We start from the raw sequence: 20247 nt of genomic DNA, 5'->3' as shown, positions 1-20247 counted from the left end.
TTTGCTCTTATTTTTTTTTTTAAATTCATACAAACTATACAATATGCGAGTGACTCAACAAATATTTCTAGAAAAAGTAGCAAAGAAATAAAAAAATTTGGGTGGGCTGATATGATTTTTTTTCATGCCAATAAAGAACTGAAATATAAACTATACTGTTAACTCAATTATACCAATCATGTATAAATTTACAATTGTCATAATAACATGCTTTTACATACAAGATTGTTCAAATGTTACACCACAATTCTTCAAAACAGACAAAAAAGGGTAAAGGGATCAAGTAGGCAAAGCTTTGTTTTTTTCTCTGAATTTCATTCTGGGATAGATGTTTAAAATTCAATGCATTTTTTTCCCTCAACCCACTTCACATTAATATAACATCCATGCTCCCTCCACCTTTTATATTTTCTTCTTGACTTCTGCAAGTAACTACTTCAAATTAAATTAAACTAGTTTTGCTGAAATGTCTTGTAAGCAACTTCAAGTTAAAAATTATCTATATTTCAATTTATCCATACTGAAACCCATTAAAAATACTATCTTGTTGACTGGACTACATGAAAAAACTTCGAATTTAAGTCAACTGCATATTATCTGATATTGTATTAATGAGATTCTCCTATATAATAAGTTCATTTTAATATGGAATAAAAGTAAGGTATTGGGTCAATTGCCCAATTGACAAAATCTACAATTATTTTTCACGTTGAAGTTGATATTTTAGTGCGATTGGCAGTAGAAGTGTGAAAATTTACACTTAGAAAAATTGTACATAGAAAACAGAGTAAGCTGTGTTACAAACACCATTTGAAGACTAGTCTCTTCCAAGCTGATTTCCAATGACAGTGACATGTGGTCAGTGCATCGAATCTTATCCTTGATTTTATCCATCATTATTGACTAGAGCCAACTTCTTCTCTTCTAATAGAAAAGGGAAACTATTATCTTGGTAATATTAAATAAAAGGTAAAAAAAAAAGGTAAAGTGTTCCCCTGTGCTTAGCACCACGCCATGAAGGCGTATAGGGGGTGTGGGGGTAATGCCCCACACTTTCTTGATCCGGTCGTGAGTGGGGGTGATGTGATCAGCATCACGCCCCTGACTGACTTTACCCTCCAGGGTTTTCCCCCAGGTACCTATGTCATTCGACGCGGGGTGGGTGCCGGGGCCGCTTCCAATGTTAGAAAAGTTCCCTGATTTCAACCGGCCGGGGCAGATGCGTTACCGACTGAGATTTTCAAATACCTAATTTGATAAACTGTGATTAGACATAGATGTAACTTTGACACAAACAAAGATATTGATTGCCCTTCAACTTACAGATGCTCTTGGACTTGACTTCTTTCTCCTCAACCGTTTTCCAAAAGATGGTTTATCAGTTGCAGTTTCAGGCAAAGTTGTAAGAGAAACATCCTGAAATATTTAGCAACAAATAATTATCTATTTTATGTAATTAGTCAGGTCTCATCTGATACAAATATTGACTGAACATCACAAATATTGACATCAAAGCTACAAGAATATACTTGTCAAAATTAGCTGCCTGTTTTCTTTCTTTCAATGATACTTGATAGCTGGACTTTTCAGCATATACAGGGTGATTCAAAAGTTGCGCGACATAGGACAACTTCGTTATTTGTGCAAATACCGAAAAAACGATAGAGGGCATAAGTGTAGGAAATACATTGTTGGAAATCATGAGCGTAATTGTTGCGACAGCAGATGGATCATTTATTAGTCTGCTTGAAATCACAAAAAAAAAAATGATTGTCAAAATGGCAAACGGAAGGAAACACAAACACATCAATGTCATAGCCGTACTCCATTTACGACCAAACAACAAAATTTACAATCGCAATAGCAATAGCAACCGCACGGAGTTGCAAACTGATAGAAAGGAACGACCTGAACTGACTGTCCAGCAGCTGCACCGCTGGGACACTACCGGAGGAATTGTTCAAAATGATTGCCATCCTGTTGACGGCACATCCGAATACGGTTCACAGAACTCTTGCGCACATTACGTAACACCATAGCTGTTATTGCTTCATAGGCTCCTCTGATGTTTTCCTGAAGTTCCTGCAGTGTTCGGGGCCTGTTTCTGTACACGACAGATTTGAGATGGCCCCAGAGGAAAAAGTCAAGTGGTTACAAATCTGGCGACCTAGGCGGCCATTCCACGGGAACCTGCGACCTATCCAATGCCCAGGTAAAACTTCATTCAGCAATTCGCGAGTTGTTAGTCCGAAATGCGGCGGTGTTCCATCTTGCAGAAAGAAAAACCCCTGTTGATTTGCTAGGCGTAGATTATTGAAATAGGGCAGGAGTGTCATCTCGAGATGCTCTCTGTACAGTTCAGCAGTGAGCTTGTTGTTAAGAAATACGGGACCGATGAGAACATCCCCGTGTATGCCACACCACACATTTAACCTTGGGCCAGTCTGATGATGAGCATCTACAGCAATGTATGGGTTCTCGGTTGCTCAATACACAGCGTTATGTCTATTCACTGTTCCGTTCAGATGGAAACAGGCCTCATCGCTGAAAAGAATATCAGCTTCAAGGTGTGGCTGCTGCGTTCATCTTTCAGTAAACCACTCACAGAACTTCACCCGTCTATCTGTGTCATCTCCATGCAGTTCCTGGACAAAATGCACACGATATGGATGGAAATGATTTCTGGATAGTATCCTGGACACGGATGCTTGACTGATGCCACATTCTTGAGCCACTTTTCATGTTGACCGTGTTGGACTGACTGTCAGCTTAGCTAGTACGCTAGCTGAGGTTTCATGATCTGTTGCTGTACGTGGCCGCCCAGACCGTCGTTTGTCATGGATACTGCCTGTTGCCTTGAACTGCTCCAGTAAACGACCAATGGTTGCATGATGTGGCGGTGGTTGATCTGAATGCTGTCTGTGATATTCCTCCTCAGGACTCATCCCTGCAACATGGATAAGAACCATTTACACCCTTTCTTGAATTGTGTACTGGGACATTGTTGTTGATTAGTGGAAAAAAATAAAAATTCAACATTACGGTCATGATTTAAAACGTATTTTCCAAAAATGTTGTACTTGTTTCCTGCACACAATGAAAATAATACAAATGCAACATCACGGTCATGATTTCAAACATATGTGCAACAATTTTGCCCTCTATAGTTTTTTTGGTATCTGCACAAATAACGGAGTTGTTATATGTCGTGCGACTTTTGAATCACCCTGTATTTTAAATAATGTCTCTAAATAAAATATTATATCTCTCAGCCTAACGATGCTATGGTTGTTATTGATAACCGATTTTGTGTAGAAACAGATAATACCCTGCGAAATACAAGCACGGTTTTCTCTAGTAATGAGAAGAAAAAAGGAATTTGTTTCTCAGAATTTGTGCTTAGTCACCAACCCCACCTTTTCCAGAGAACACAAGGACTTAAGGTTTGGGAACAGCCAGCGACAATATGTTGGTTGGTACATGATTCTCTACCATTCAAAGAATTCCATATTTGTAATGTTTACTAGCAAAATAATTCATGTTTTATGTACATAGTAAGAATTTCAGCTTTCTCAGCAATTTGATTTGAACAGTTGTTCTCTGGTTACTAGCAACTCCACCACCACTCAAAACATTTGATGCTAATGTCAAATTAACCTTGCCGGTAACCCAAAAACACTTGTTTGAACCATGTTTTGTGAGTTTTGGTCTCCCCAAACAAGCCTACTGCATAATATAACCATTACAAAAATAAAATTTTGCATGTCACACTTTTAGGCCCATACATAATCTCTCAAATATTATCAAAGTCTCTGTACAGTCACCTGCAATAAAAATGGATGGGACACCTAGATCCTGAAATACTATCTTCTTATCTTCTCTGCAAGCCATTGTGTGTCCTGAGTGGATTTTAATAGCAAATTTTCAATGGCAATGGTGTCCCGTTTTTATTGCTGGTGACTGTACATTACCAAATCAAGTTTAATATTGTACCACATACTGAGATATATATATGCATAAAGGTTTATTTTAATAACTGATGCAAGTTAATATTTTTTTCTACAATGTGGGGTTCACAATAATTCCAGGAACACATATGGGTAATGCAAATACCGTATTTACTCATGTATAATGCGCAGTTTTTTCCAAAATTTTTGTCCCCCAAAACTGTGGTGTGTATTATGCACAGAATAATTCAGACAGCCAACATGAAACCGTACAGGATCATTCCATGATTTTGGGACACTTACATTGATTTTTCATGTTTACGGAACTCTATCATGTTATATATCATTGTAAAGCATAAATCCTGCAGTTTCTGAATATGAAAATGTTAATTCAATTCAAGATAACGACACTAATGTAAAATGCAGTTGAAATAAGTTCATCACAAAATGAAGGAACATTCTGATTTTTATGGTACTTTGGATGAAAGAAAATATAAGGAAAAAGATAATAAAAATTAAAATGTATTATTGGCCAAATAATATGACATACATGGAGTGTATAAATTCCTTAATGGAAGAAATCTTGTGCTGCTAACTGCTGCTTGGAAGGTCTTGAATGTGCTTCCTATAAATGTTACATTAGTCATGGAATGAAAAAGTATATATTTTGAAGTTATTTTAGAAAAAGTAAAGGAATGAACAAAACCACGTATAAAAGTTTGAAGGCCATTTCACACGATTTTTCAGTTTGTAATGTAATGTTCTGCGATACCAAGAAAAGCAGTGCAACTCTGGAGGAATTCAAGCATGCACCTTCCGTGACATGGGATGCACATCAGCAGTATTTGTTGGATGAGAAATAATAGAAAATAACTTACTGAGCACTGCAAAACCCTAACGTAATTTTGATCTCACTTTCTACTATTACAGGATAAATAAGGTGGTTAAAGAGTGAAAGATTTGGGATGCTATACACAGTGGAGGAAGAAGGGGGAGGTGGCATGGGTTGGAGACATTGTTTACACAAGAGGATACTTTCCTCTTGGTTCACATAGCAACAGGTGACTCTTTGAATAGCTATGATGTCATTCCCTCTTGATTGGCATTGCAACAGCTTTACGACCTACAATTAAGAAACCCATTTCTTGAAACTGGATTGTACTGCATATTATATACGAGATAATTTTTTGTCACTTTTACCCATCAAAAACCAGGGTGCACATTATACATGCACGTGCACTATACACGCGTAAATATGGTAGCATGAAACTTACATCAACTGTGCAATTATTGCATAGTGAAAGAGAGATTTATTAATTTTGTTACACTACATCTCTATCCTGATTATCTCACATGTAAAGCTATGACAATTTTTACCGCAAAAAAACTGACATTAACCCTGAATGGCTCCTTAACAATGGTCAACATTTAAATGATGACAATGTTAAAGTATTGATATTAGTGGGAATTCTTAGGAGGATCAACATCACTGCATATGAATTCTGTTGAATTGGAAATGGCTCAGTTATAATGATAACTGAATGTAAGGTAACATGTATATGATCAGACTTAAACAGTTTTCAAATTAACAATTAAATCTACAATTGTTCTTTACATTTGAAGTGTGTATTCTATTAATCTTTTTAGTGGACTACTATGATGGGTAGTAGAAGCATGTGCATTGACAAGAATAACTAACTAACTAACTCTCTAGCCTTCTTAAACCCGAAGGTTTGTGGCTGCAGCAATTCAAGCTTTCCATCAGTCCATATCCTGGCCAAGATCAATCCAATCTTTTCCATCCTTACCACTTTCCTTTAGGTCCATCTCAATGTTATCCCTCCATCTTGGTATTCCTACGGGTCTCTTACCATCAGGTTTCCCAACAAGAATCCTGTAAACTCTTCTTTCATCTCCCATTATGCTACATGGCCTGCCCATCTAAGTCTTCTTGTATTAAATATTAAATTAACATCTGGACATGAATACATATTATGCAGTTCTAAATTCTGTAACCTTCTCCACTTACCTGTCTCCTCATTCCTTTTAGGTCCAACCAGAATATATAGTAAAATTGAGTAAGCTATGTGTTGCAACCTAGATTTAAGAACAACCTCTTGCCAAGCTGCTTTCAACTGAGATTCCATTGTGGTCAGTGCATAGGCATGTGCATTAAGGGGGGAAAAAGCCTTGGAGAGTTCAAACGGTGGAAGAAAAACCTCATTTCGTCTCACTGTTTTATTGTATTGATGGGTATGGAACAGGGGCATATATAATGTGTGTCCGGACCCACTGAAAATTACTGTATTAGAAGAATTCAAACTTCCGTGGCTCCAATGTTCTTTGCACTCATCCTTTATATCCCCTCTCTGTGGTTCAGCAAGTCATTGAAGGTCACGGGTGTAAAACAAGGTAAGTGACATTTTGGTCATTTTTGAGTTACAAAGTAAAATGTGCCATCCTTCAATTTTCAAGTGAAATTGCCGTGTTATACAATTTGCATTGGACTCAGCGAAGCCTTCTGAAATTGGTAAACGCAACTTGAAAACAATGTATCTACAGCATAGTTTCTAATAACCTTTCTTTCTTAATGAACTCGGAAATGACCAAAATGTCACCATGTTTTACACCAGAGCCCTTCAATTTACATGTAAACATGGTTTAGCACAGCAGATTCAAAACAACTGCACGTAATTTATTAATTTCCAACAGTAACAGCGATTAGGGGGGGTAACTGCCTATCCCCAACTAGTTGCCAGTTTTTGCTCCCGCACTATGGCCTCTTAATGTTAAGCTTTAACTACAAAGATACTGTAGTTGCCCCCTCCATCCCCACTTTTGTCACCCAATCGGCGCAATGCATAGGCATGTTATTCTGCAAACACATAGAGGTAACACAACTAACGGGCAAAGTGTGTGAGAATATTAATAACAAGAAATTTGCTAGAGAACGAAGATGGATAGTTCACTTTCATAGGAAATAGTACACCTTCCTCCCCCTCCCTAGTTGCTTGGACATTTGTCAGCTTGAAAATACTTAATTTTTAAAGATCATAATATTGTTTAATAACAAGAGTGATAAGATTCCTCTATAAATTTCTTAGAGTATTGGGGGGAATAAACTGCACCCTCTTGCCCCTCCCACCTTGCGCATGCCTATGGGCCAGTTTATTGAACCTCATTTTCAATCCAGCATTATTAACTAAGGTAACACTACTTCTCTTCAAGTAGAAGAGGAAAACTTTTATTCATAAATTTAAGTACATTTTCTATGCCATTCGATAGTTTCTGAAACAAATTTGATATCAACTACTGTTCTTCAACTTACTGACGCTCTTGAACTTGACTCCTCTTCCTTCAACTTTCCTGCAGCAGTTCGTTTATCAGCTGCAATTTCAAGCAAAGTTGGAGAAGCATCTTTCTGAAATATTTAACATAAAAAATAGCTATTTTATGTATATTAGTCACAGCTTAAGTAATACAGATATGTATCGTCAATGGTATAACTTTAAAAAAGTATTGGTTCAACATAAGATGCCTTTGGTGTTTTCCAGTATGGAATTTCAAATTACATCTCTAAATAAAATGTTATATCTCAGTCTAAGGGTGCTATAATTAAGACTGACACCTGATTTTGTGCAGTATCAGTCCATCTATAGTATCGTTTCTTTAGCAATTTGAAGGCAAAAATATTTTTTTCCACAAATTGTGTACTTATGGTAGCTATGGTAGGTAAACTGAGTTACACTTAGGAGTTTTCAGTTCTTTCTAGAAACTTCCTTGAACCTTAGAGTATTTTCCCTGCATCTACATGCTTACGGAAACAGAGTGAAAATCTTATGTCCAGTTGTATACTCCATTGTTAGAAGATCAACAAAGAGTTGTTTTACTTTTTAACATTAAATCATTCATTATTGTAGCAAAGCTAAAGTAACTCTTTGTTCAGAAATAAATCATTAAGTAAATGAAATTTCCAAATGTATCCAAATTCACATTGAACATGAATTCAAATTGTAATTCAATGAAACTGCAACCAATTATGTTTCTCATGAAACTTTGTGTATAAAGTTAATATTTTCTTCTTTATGATACTCGATAGCTAGTAAACTCATTAATTCATAAAAATAATAAAAGTAATTGTATAAATAACAACCTGTAATTGCAAAATAAGGTTTGACCCATTTGTGTATGATGTACATAGAAGAGGCACAGTACTGTCATTTAATAACCACAACTTGAATATCTCTGAACTCTAGTAAAAATACAGTATCTTAATCTTAAACCACCATTACTCGCAGATGAGCACTGCACTCACTTTAGTTTTCAAATGTTTGTAATTCGAGCTTCATGGAAGTATGAGAGCCAAGCTCTTGTCTATCTTCCTTTCCGAGTATCCCGTTTAGTATGATACCACAATCTGAAATATTAAGTCATCACTAACGCCCTCTGAGCCATCTTTGTTTCAGTTGTGTTGGATGCTCGAGAAGAAGGGAGAATGGTGCTCACCTGCAAGCAGCTATATTTTCACCTGATAATAAGTTGCAATAGATTTTATTTGCTTCTTAAAGAAAGTAAGTGAAGTATTAAAATGTTTATTATTCATAACAAAATATACATATGTTGCATAAACTTATTGATCTGAGTCACATTTAGCAAACAAAATCATTACAAATCCTAAACAACAGGAGTGAGCGCCACGCTCACCCCCGAGTAACAACATGACAGATCTCACTGCAAGTAGTACCGGGTAAGTGTGAAACATTTAAAACTTACAGCTGATACTCCTGATTTTGATTTCGCTTTCTGTTTTACTCCTTTTTGAGGTGCCTGTTCATGGGCTATCTAGAAAAATAAGAATATAAATTATTCAGTAACATACATGAAGTGTTTGACTTATCAGATCTTCATGTCAACATGCTTTGAATATATTTACCTACAACAACATATGGAGAAGAGGCATGGACAATGAAAGTCGGAAGCAAGATTTAGGAAGCAGAGATATATTTTTTTTACAGAATCTTGTAGAGAAGACCAGAAGGGATAGAATAGGAGATTAAAAGATTTGACAGAGTATGGGTAGTAAACTGTCAGACAGAATAGACCAGTTATATAATCTCTATAAGACAGGCAGTTTTATGTACCCAGTGCTAATTCATATATTCTAAATCAGTTCTCTCAGGTCTTGTACATCAAAACAGTTGAGTAATACCATGTTCAATTACTGAAGGGAACCTATAGAATTCAGTATTGTTAGCTGTGGCATCAATGTGAACAAAAATGGTAACATCTGGTGTTTCCGGAAGAAAAACTGGCAATTCAGTTAATAGTACAAGACAACAATCATTTCAGAGTGTGACCTTTCACACCCCCATTCCCCAAATATAGCCCTTAAGATTAGAGTTCTATCAAATTCAGTGCCCTTCATTGATTGAATTAGGTTATTTTAAGTCACATTTCTGGTTAATCATGGAAATGGGGATGAGGGGGCAAACATATACACACATGTCCCACAGAACATTATGCTGGCTGAGAGCCCAGATGCCAGAGCCTTGTTAGCCTGTAGGAATGCAATCCAGGGTGTACCACATGGAAGTGAGATTGATACTTCAAGCCTTCCAGAAAGACCACTCCTTACATTTCTCAGTGCCCTCAAAAATGTACGAAATGACATGCTGCATGCTCATGATGGCAATTAAAATTTTATATAAAATATATCCTCAATTTCTTAAAAATAGTGGCCTTATTGAATCAAAAGGGATATTATTTTTTGATCTCCTACTCTTTATATTACCTTTTGTTATAGTTTTTTTTTTTTTAATCTCACTGAAATTACACATTATTGTTACGTACAGGGTGTAAGCACAAACTTTCCACCGAACTCAAAAAACACAAACTACTATCAGGTGCATCACAACAGCAGGGTCAAGAACTCAGACTGAAAGCACTCGTCTGTACGATTGACATTTAACGGCAAAATCCCCAAGACACATGCACATGCAAGGACTAGAGAGACTGTAGCACCATCTCCAATGATATCACCATGCTTCTCATACACCAAGGTATGTCTGTAGCAAATTTCATTACATTATGACCAATAGTTTGATTTTTATAAGCAAAAATCAAGAGCCGAGAGCAAGTGAAACACCTTTGTAACTGTATGAAGCAGGATTTTTGTCCTTCACCAAAGGTCATATGTTTCAATGAATGGATCAAATCACATGAAAACAATTGGGAAACCACTTAGAAAGATCCTTTCTCTAAAGAGCCAATAAGAATCAATGAGCTCCCTATGAAAAGCCATTAACAGAGTTTCCACACATCAAGTTTTGTGTTTGTAGCTCTAAACTTTCTAATATCCATATTTTACCTGGGCATAAATAAGGTTAACTTTATAGCCTACAGTCCTAAATAGAATACAAGCCCGTAAGAGGTTGATAGGAATTATGTAAAACTTACAGATTTCAATTCTGGTTCAGGTTTCCTCCTTGCACCTGATTCAGAATGTTTCATCCAAAATGTTGTTCCTTTAGCAGCTGCCTTGTCAGGACTTGTCTGTAACATTCCAATTATTATTATTGGCATGGATCAGATTTAGTTACAACACACACTGGCACAGCAATACTTAATTGGAAAGCAAATGATAAATACAAATTTAGACAATTAATTTACAAAAACCAAAGTGTATGACATGTAGCTCTATATTCATAAAAATGAAAGTAACATGGCAGAATTTTTCACTATATTATATTATTTACAGAAATACTAGATCTAAAATTATCAGCAGTTTTACTGCTAAACTATTACACTAAAGTAATGATGGGAGTTTCCCAATTGAGTATCTTTTTCTCAATAAATATGTTGAATTTCTGAATAATTTTCCTACAGAACAAAAAAAAATCGGAACACAGAAAACATATCAGTGGATCTAGACAAGCACATTTGCTACATAAAATTAAGACAAGAAATTGTTTATTTAAATAGCATACAGGGTCTTGGGGGTCTTGATGATGCATTAAAGTATATTTTTAGTGCATGCATACATTAGTGTAACCTGATGACCACAAGTTTTTCTCTGGAAAAGAAACCGTATTTATACACTGACTTAACAAAACTAGGGTATATGAATTAATAATGTTTACATCCATAAAATATTAACAGAATAACATAATTTAGCACTTAATTGCAGGATATTTATAGATATGTAGGAATGATAAAATAATCTCTAATTTTAGTGATAAACTGGTGAACAGATATACCTATATCACCCAATACACATGGAGTACTGAATAATCTGTCTCATTTCTAAACTTTCAATCAAAACTTACCTCTTCCTTTTTCTCACCATACTTGCTCTTCATAAAAGCTAAGCAATTTATGGGAATGGATTTCTGAAAAGATTAACAAATATTAGAACATGATTTTATATCATACATTGTTATATCAGAACCAGAGAAACGTAACTCCAAAAATGCAGTTTTAGTTTGTTTAACATCACCTATGAATAGCTCTATTTGGAGTGAGATCGACATATATCTCCACTTCTAATCCTTGAAAGTAAGAACGAGTCACATATCACCATTCACTGGCTCTTTTTAAGAGTGGGGCACATTCCTAAGAATGCATTACCATATTTACGCGTGTATAATGCACGTGCGTGTATAATGCACAACCTGTTTCTTGATAGGGAAAAGTGACAAAGAATTATATCTCGTATATAATGCACAGTATAATCCAGTTTCAAGAAATGGCTTTCTTAGGTCGTAAAGCTATTGTTATGCTGATCAAGAGTGAATGACATCATACCTATTCAATGAATCATTTGTTGCTATATGGATCAAGAGAAGAAGAATATCACTTGTGTATGTCATGAGTTACCAACACACCACTTCCCCCTCTCCCTCCACTGTGTTTAGCATCCCAAAGCTTTCACCCTTTAACCACCTTATTTATTCTGTAATAGTAGAAAGAGAGATAACAATTATGTTATGGATTTGCAGTGATCAGGGAGTTAATTTATGTTATTTCTTGCCCAACAAATACCGCTGATACACATCCCATGTGACGGGGTGCATTCTCGAATTCCGCCAGAATGGCACTGCTTTTCTTGGTGTCGCAGAACATTGCATTACAAAGTAAAAAATCATGGAAAATGGCCTTCAAACTTTAATATGAGGTTTTGCTCATTCCTTTTTTACTTTTTCTAAAAAAATACTTCAAAATATGAACTTTTGTCATGACTAACATAATATTTATACGAGGTTTATTCAGAAACCTCAAATTAGCAGTTAGCAGCACAAGATTTCTTCCATTAAAGCATTTAAACATACATATAATATTATTTAGCCAGTAATACATTTTAATTATTATTTTCTTTTTCCATATCTTTTCTTTCATCCAAAGTACCATAAAAATCAGATTGTTCCTTCATTTTGTGATGAAGTTATTTCAACTGCATTTCATATTAGTCAGTATCTTGAATGGAATACTCTTGCCATATTCAGAAACTAAAGGATTTAAGCTTTACTATGATATAAAATATGATAGGGTTCCGTAATCTTGAAAAATCAATGCATCACAAAATCACGGAATGACCTTGTAGGGTTTCATGTTGGCTGTCCTAATTATTCCATGCATAATACACACCACAGTTTTTGGGACCAAAAATTTTGGAAAAAGTGTGAATTATACAAGAATAAATACAGTATTTCCTCTCTCCAGTAAATCTGATGAATTGAGTTATGTTCCTCTGGTTTTCACATGACGAAATATCACACATACATATAGCAATAAGAAGAAAACAGGAAACATTCACCAGACCCTGGAAAAAAAATAATTTTGGCAACCATAGACCTCATCTTCAGTTCTAGAAAAAGATGGCACAACTGAAGTTGGTGTTTTGACCTGCAAATGATGCCAGGTTCAGAGAAAAGACACAGTCTGTATTGAAAAATGTGATTCTCTCTCAAGGTTTTTTGAAAATTGTGAGTGGTGGGTAGTTGTAGGGAGAGGGGGATGAGAATGATGGATGGAGTTGGTTGGGAAAGTTACTAAGTGACCTCATTCGGGCCGTCTCCCCTTTCCCATCTCTTTTGTGCTGAGGCGTTGGTGGATTGTGATATCATCTCGCTCACCATTGCTTCGATTTAGTTCATGATAAATAAAAGTCATTAAATACAACACCAAACAATGATAACACCTGTTTAATTGTGTAAAACTAACACATAATCACAATAAAAATGGATTGCTCTATACATTTACTCCATGTTCATCCATCCTTAAAACAAAATTGTGTAGTCATGGTAACCCACACAGACTACAAGCTTGGTTACCTTGTCTATATAATTTGCCTCTATCAGATTGGGGTAAGCGGTGGATGATTGCTACCTGGAAGCAGTCATGGAAAGGATTGTGATTTTTGATATGAGCAACAAGCGATGACCGCATTTTGGGTAGATGAGTGGTGTGCAATACGAGGGTCACTATTTATATTTTGAGCCTTGGCAACACTGATTGAAGTTAGGCGCGATTTGACGTTTGCACGGAATCGTCTGGCATTATTGACCATAACGTACTTCAAATGTTTTGTCAATAGTTTCATTTGTGCTGTTTATGTTGCCTTGGAGATTGCGCGACAACAATAAAATGGAATTAACTCGTGAACATTTTCGTGCGATGATTTTTTACGATTTTCGACGTGGATTATCAAGACAAGAGTGCATCGATCAACTTACTTCCACATTTGGCGACGAAGCCCATTCCTTTGCCACTGTGAAACGCTGGTATAACGAATTTAATCGTGGCCGCCATTCGCTCACCGACGAGATTCGCGAAGGTCGTTCAAAATCAGTTGTTGTTCAAGAAAACATTGATGCTGTGCAAAACCTAATACTGCAAGATCGTCATGTGACATACTGTGAGATTGAGGCAACCATAGGCATTAGTTCCACCAGCATACGCGTATATAAAATATTACATGATCATTTAGCTGTGAGAAATGTATGTTCTCGTTGGATCCCACACAATTTGACAAAAACTCAAAAAGACGCTCGCATCAATTGGTGCAAACAAATGCTCAATAAATACAATCGTGGTGCTTCAAAAGACGTATATAAGATTGTAATAGGTGGCGAATCATGGATATATGAATATGAGCCAGAACGTAAACAGCAGTCGAATGTATAGGTGTTTCAAGATGAACACAATCCAACAAAAGTTGTTCACGCTCGAAGCACATCGAAACAAATGGTCACATGTTTTTTCGGGAAAACTGGTCATGTGGCAACTGTGCCTTTAGAGGAACGTAGAACGGTCAACTCTGAATGGTACACAACAATTTGTTTGCCAGAGGTCTTCGGTCAAATACAGAAAACAAACAAACGTCGTCGGATCATTCTTTATCAAGACAATGCCAGCCGTCACACATCTCGTCTAACAACCGACTTTATGAACAGTCAAAAAATCGAATTGATGGGTCATCTGCCGTACAGTCCTGATTTGGCACCCAATGATTTATTCTTGTTCTCGAATGTCAAGAATAAATTGCGTGGACAATGATTTTCGTTGGCGGAAGATGCCGTTGATGCATTCTAAAACCATATTATGGAGGTGTCTCAGGAAGATTGGAAAAACTGCTTTGACAAATGGTTCGAACGAATGCAAAAGTGTATTGACCATAAAGGAGAATACTTCGAAAAACAATAAAGCAGTTTTCAATGCCAAATTCCTGTTTTTCATTGTTAGGCTCAAAATATAAATAGTGACCCTCGTATGTGTGCTTGCAAGATGCAAACGATTGATAATTGACTAACACCCATATGTGATAATCCATACATTTGGAATAAATGGCAGTTCTGGCTGGGATGTTCTGATGGTTGCTTGTCATCAACTGATCTTGTATCCTGGGACTTTTGGAGCAACTGTGAGATGTGACACAGGATCTCTCTGGGATCCTGTTGATTAAAATCACGTGAAATTGCATGTGAACTTCTCTCCCCAGACATCAGTATGGTCTCAAGGTGTTTCTCACATGTGAAAGATGTTCTAAAAAAATTTCTCGCACCTGGGAAAGGACAAAATGGTAACAAACATGCATTATGAACTTTCTACAGGTTAAAGATATGTTGCAAGAACCTTTACTTTGGATTTATAGTGCAATTCTAACTTGATTTGATATATTGCATCACTTATGGTTCCCCCAGGCCTCACCTGTTTCTATCATGATCAATTGTATCCATCATCATACCGGGTGTTTGAATCAACTTTATGTCATTTCATAATCTAATAATGTTACCAATTCTTGTGCAAATGATATGAAAATTTAACAGTATGTGCAGAAACACCTCAAAAATTAATGTCTAATGTGCTAGTGATGAAGATAATGTGCTTTTGAAAAGGCCGCCACATTCACCAGACCTGATCCCTTGTTGTTGTTTTTCTCTGGGGCTATGTTCCCCATCTTCCTACAAGCCTAGAGGAACTCCAGCAGAGAATCACCGCCGCACTGGAGACTGTTACGGCAGACATGCTGAAGCATATTTGGTAGAAGTTTCACTACCAACTTGATGTGTGCTGTGTCACAGGCAGGGGCGCATATTGGAGACTTGTGAACAATCATTTGTGACATCCACATACCTTTTGAATTTCTGATTAAAATTTTTATGCATAAATCTTATTGAGTTGAGCATTACACCTGTTTACTTTCCTTTACCTTGACCATGTAGTAACAGATATTTACATCAGTAATGATATCAATTTTTTGAAGCACACTGTACTTTACATTTTATAGAGAGGTGTTTAAGGGGCTTTGATTCCACATTTAAGTGTTTCGAACACTTTTACCACATGTTGACATGACAAAATACATGAACTGAATTGGTCAAGAAAACATTTTATGGATCAGATAAAATACTCTTGCATCATACATACAACAAGTTAAGGATAAAGCTCTCTCCTGCACACATGGCACCACATCAAAGATACAGAGGTGTAGATGTACCTAGTTCTCCATGTTGTTGTGGACATCTTATGATCAGCATCAAACTTCAGCTTTCCAACTAGGAGGTACACAGACACACTACACTTATGCAGACACACCAGAAAATTACCTACCTGAGACCATCAACAATGAGAACCAAACCTAGGTTTTTCACATTACAACCTAGACAACCATGACTCATCTTACATTCTTGCAGTACATTAAGTAATCACAAAAAAAAAGTATTTATCCTACTTGCCAGTTTTTTCAACATGTTTCCAATTGTTTCTTTCATCTGAAAGTAAAATAACAAAATATTATCAATATTATCTCAACTAAATTGGATGCGCAATATCTCCACCATTTTAAAGTGGAAAATATTAACATATGCCATTATTTTACATGAACATCAATACTAGGGGGTACGTGGTCAAGTCAAGCACATAAAACACTCTCCATGGAGGTGTATATGTATTTCCATGAGTAGTATATAAAAGTTATTACAGATACGGAAAATAAGGGGATGAGTGAGTGCCTTCTAGCTTTGGCTACTACTATCTGAAAGGAGCTTAACTGAATTTGCTCTCTGTAGTAGATATTTCTGAAAGTCAACACTGTAAAATCACATACAATTACAAACCACATAAGAATGATTAATATAAATAGATATTATGGATTGACTAATACAAAAATGTTACCAAAAAAATGTCAGTATAAAAATTACCAATACTGATTAACTGATATTCTACCAATCTGAGATTAAACGACAAACATTTCTTGAAGAGCCTGACTGATTGGATCATTCACATCCTTAAATAATGTATGGAACCTGGATGTTGCAATAGTATTTGCCTTGGACAAAAGCTGCATAACAATATGGCAGGACTGCAGTTAATTTTTGGAAATATTGTATCGGTAAATATATCAGTAATTTTACCGATGAACTAAAACACCAATATGCCTACACCAGCTGATACCAATTAATCCATTCCATCTGTAATAGGTTTAAAGGAAGAAAAGCAGATAACTTACATCATAATGTAAAAGTCTTTTCTATTTTTTTAAAAAAAGTGAGTATTTGCATGATTTCTAGTAAAGGGCGTTCATTTTCAATACAATCCTTTCAACATTAAATTATGATTTCTCCATGGCTCATAGTGTTGATACAAAGCTTCAACAGTAAAAAGTTAAGAAAAGCTGTTTGTTTTGATATCAAATAATGTGCCAAATAGTTTTTCTGGTAATTTTAAGAATGTACATAATGACAAAGTTATTATTTTTAATAGATACAATTTCAACTTACATCAGAAGTAGTGGCACAGTTACAACCCTCTGGATAAACAACCTAGACACACAAAAATGATTGTATAATAATATGATAAAACATGATACATCAAACAATGTGTAAGTGAAATTATATTTCTAGAAGGAAAAAAAGTATTAAATCATCATCTTACATAAGAATTATCCTCTACTTTTGCAGAAATATGAATATCATAAAAGAAGTTGTAGGCCATCACCCAAACAGAATCAGTAGTCACAAATCAGTGGTGGAATAGCTCAGTACCTATGACATAGGTAAAACAGTAGAGTGGAAAATTGGTCATTACAGCTCAGTTGAAAAAAAAAAATTAGCATGAAATGTACGTGTCCATCTTAGACCATATTTTGCTTTCAGAGTTTCTACCAGTCTGAGAAATATATTTTCTGCAAGACATTGTTCAGTTAGAGCACTTTTAATTCAATTTTAACTTTTCTGTAGCACAAAACATAATGAAATGTAATCTGATACCAAAGATAAAGCACAGCTAAAAGCAGTAATAATGAAATATTAAAACATGAAAATTTACCTTAGTTGTTTCAGCACCAAAGATTTTCCTTAAGGATTGGAGAATATTATTTTCACTGCTGGCACTTGCAGTGTCCTGAAAAAATAGAACTACATGGATATTTTTCTGAAAAATGAAATAGAGTAGTATCAATAAAATAGAACACAGAACTAAAATCAATTAAATATATTAATTTTGAATATGAATTTCAATATATTCACATATTGCATAGCACAATCTCATTTTGCCAGTGGAACACATGGGTTTTCTTAGTTAAATATACATTCCTCTTACATTTAGAAGGCCAGGAAAAATTTTAAATGGCCACAAGTATGTTACCTAAACTATAACAAATTCAATGTGAAATTAATTAACAAACAAAAAATACAAACACTATTGCCTCCTTTCCATATTATTCACCAATGATTCAAAAATCATGCTTAATGTAATGTGAACAGGAGCTTGCATTTCAATGCATTACAATGTGCCTTCTTTGCACCCTATGGTCTCTCATCGTGATATTGCTTGAAGACAACTATATTGTTTAACCTGTTTCTTGTATTCACCTCAATCGTATTTACCTGCAATGTCACAAGCAACCTAAGGTACACTATACATAATTTGTATTGTGACTATGCTACACCATGTGAATTGTTTATGCTCAGTGTAACCATGTTTCAGGTATAATTAAAGAAATAATGCTATCTCCTCCCTGAAGTAGGCAAATCTGCTGAATGACAAAGTCAGTTAGGAAAGAGTCATTGTTTGTTACATTTGGCTGCACCTATAAAGAATAAACATTAACTTCTTATACCTCCAAAACCATAAGCTACAGAGGTAATGTTTTTATTCTTGATTTTTTTAATATATTAATTCCATGCTTTCATTTCCACAAACGCTGCCCGGTGTCATTTTCTTAAAAATAGTTTATGATTCATACAAACATAACAAACCCAGGAGTTAAACTCAGGATGCCACACCATTTCTCTAAGTACTGAACTCCACATGTTCCATTTTTCTGTTTCGACTCTGGCAGCACAGTGATTGGATCAATGGCACAGTATGCCAAAATCCCAACTTCGAGTACTAGTCAATCCTGTATATTTTGCTACATTTCTATGATGAAGCATACAGGTATTTTACCTTTTTTCACATTATATATATATATATATACATGCGCGCCGACTACGTGGGTGCTCCGGGGCTCGAGCACCCACATAAATAATCTTGTGGGTGCGCTGCACCCACAAGATTTTTAGTTTCATAAAAAGAAAAGAAAATAAATATTTCTCACTTGCCATTATCAAAAAATAATAAGCAATTAAAACATTGAGATGGAAGTTAAAATTTCTAACCTCTAAAACATAATTGTTTCAAATGTGTTTGTGCAGAGGCAACCAAGCAACACATTCCCCCCTTCTTTGCCTGTCTCTGGCCAAGTCAAAGGCAGTCCCCACAATAACAATGGAAGTATATTGTATAGTGAATAGAATCCTGTCTTTTCGGCTTGCTTTGATGTTTCCTTACAAGTGACACACTACAATACGCCCACTCCATTCGTCAACAATTGTTTTAAAATAACTACTTGCCGATATTGAGCACTAATAAAGAATAAACCGAAACACAAGGAAGCCGATTGTGACCGACTACCTCAATAGTTGATTTTTCTTCTTTTGTTTGTTTCAATCCGATAAGAGCGGCGTGGTTTACGGTTTCAGTGAATTTGTTTTAATGTAATCTGGATTGTTGTCATTTTGTTTGTTCTCCGAGAGACAGTTCTCATTTTCAGAAAAAAGGGGTGTTACTGTGTTAATAGTTAGTACAAAGAAGAGGGTCTACTGACCGGATGCATGGAGCAAAAGCTCTTCGCTGGGCAAAAATTTTCGCAATTTTCAAACGTGGCACGGGACGCGTGTGGAAAGCTGAAACACAATATTGAGTATTGCTTCTTTACATACTTTCGAATTCGAACAGTAGGTTTGCTAGTCGCTATGGATAAATTCGTCATACGTTTGTTGTTGTCATCACAGGTGGATATTACTGACACTGAACATAGTGAAAAGCATGTTCAGTCAAAAAATAAGGAACCTGAGAATGTGTCTTCTGCCAGTTCCTGTAGTACATTAGCAACAAGTGTCAAGAAATCGTCAGGCAGGTCATACCATGAAGGATGGAAAAAGACATTTCCTTGGATTTATTACGACAAAGAATTGGACAAAGTGTTCTGTAGTGTGTGTAAAAACGCTTTTGATTCCAGTATAGTGCTTCCGTCGGCAACTGCTACTTCTGCAGACAGGGATTCATGTAATGCATTTGTTCGAAATGGATTTTCCCAGTGGCAAAAGGCAATTGAACGTTTCAGGGTTCACGAAAAATATACACTTCATTGTTCGGCCGTGACTGCTCTGGCAACTAAGAAACAAGGAACCAATGTGTCATCTCTTATCTCAAATTAGAAGATATGAAAAATGCACGCAAGGCGATTTTAAAGATAATA

General features: G+C 35.8%; 1 protein-coding gene across 5 annotated transcripts in view; it reads right to left on the bottom strand.

The window, feature by feature from the left end:
* Positions 1-20247, bottom strand: part of LOC145988237 (uncharacterized) — a 139083-nt gene that overhangs the window by 80522 nt on the left and 38314 nt on the right. For all 5 annotated transcript variants that reach the window (XM_083123086.1, XM_083123088.1, XM_083123089.1 and 2 more), the window contains 8 exons: positions 17772-17846; positions 17225-17266; positions 16181-16216; positions 11273-11335; positions 10404-10499; positions 8721-8789; positions 7276-7368; positions 1324-1416 (listed from right to left, as the gene is read on the bottom strand). In XM_083123086.1, the coding sequence (XP_082979212.1) occupies positions 1324-1416; positions 7276-7368; positions 8721-8789; positions 10404-10499; positions 11273-11335; positions 16181-16216; positions 17225-17266; positions 17772-17846 (567 nt within the window). The remainder of the gene's footprint in view (positions 1-1323; positions 1417-7275; positions 7369-8720; positions 8790-10403; positions 10500-11272; positions 11336-16180; positions 16217-17224; positions 17267-17771; positions 17847-20247) is intronic.

This window comes from Lepisma saccharinum, chromosome 5, assembly GCF_977018435.1.
Source record: "Lepisma saccharinum chromosome 5, izLepSacc3.1, whole genome shotgun sequence".
NCBI lineage: Eukaryota > Metazoa > Arthropoda > Insecta > Zygentoma > Lepismatidae > Lepisma > Lepisma saccharinum.
This window is presented reverse-complemented; position numbering and strand designations above follow the sequence as displayed.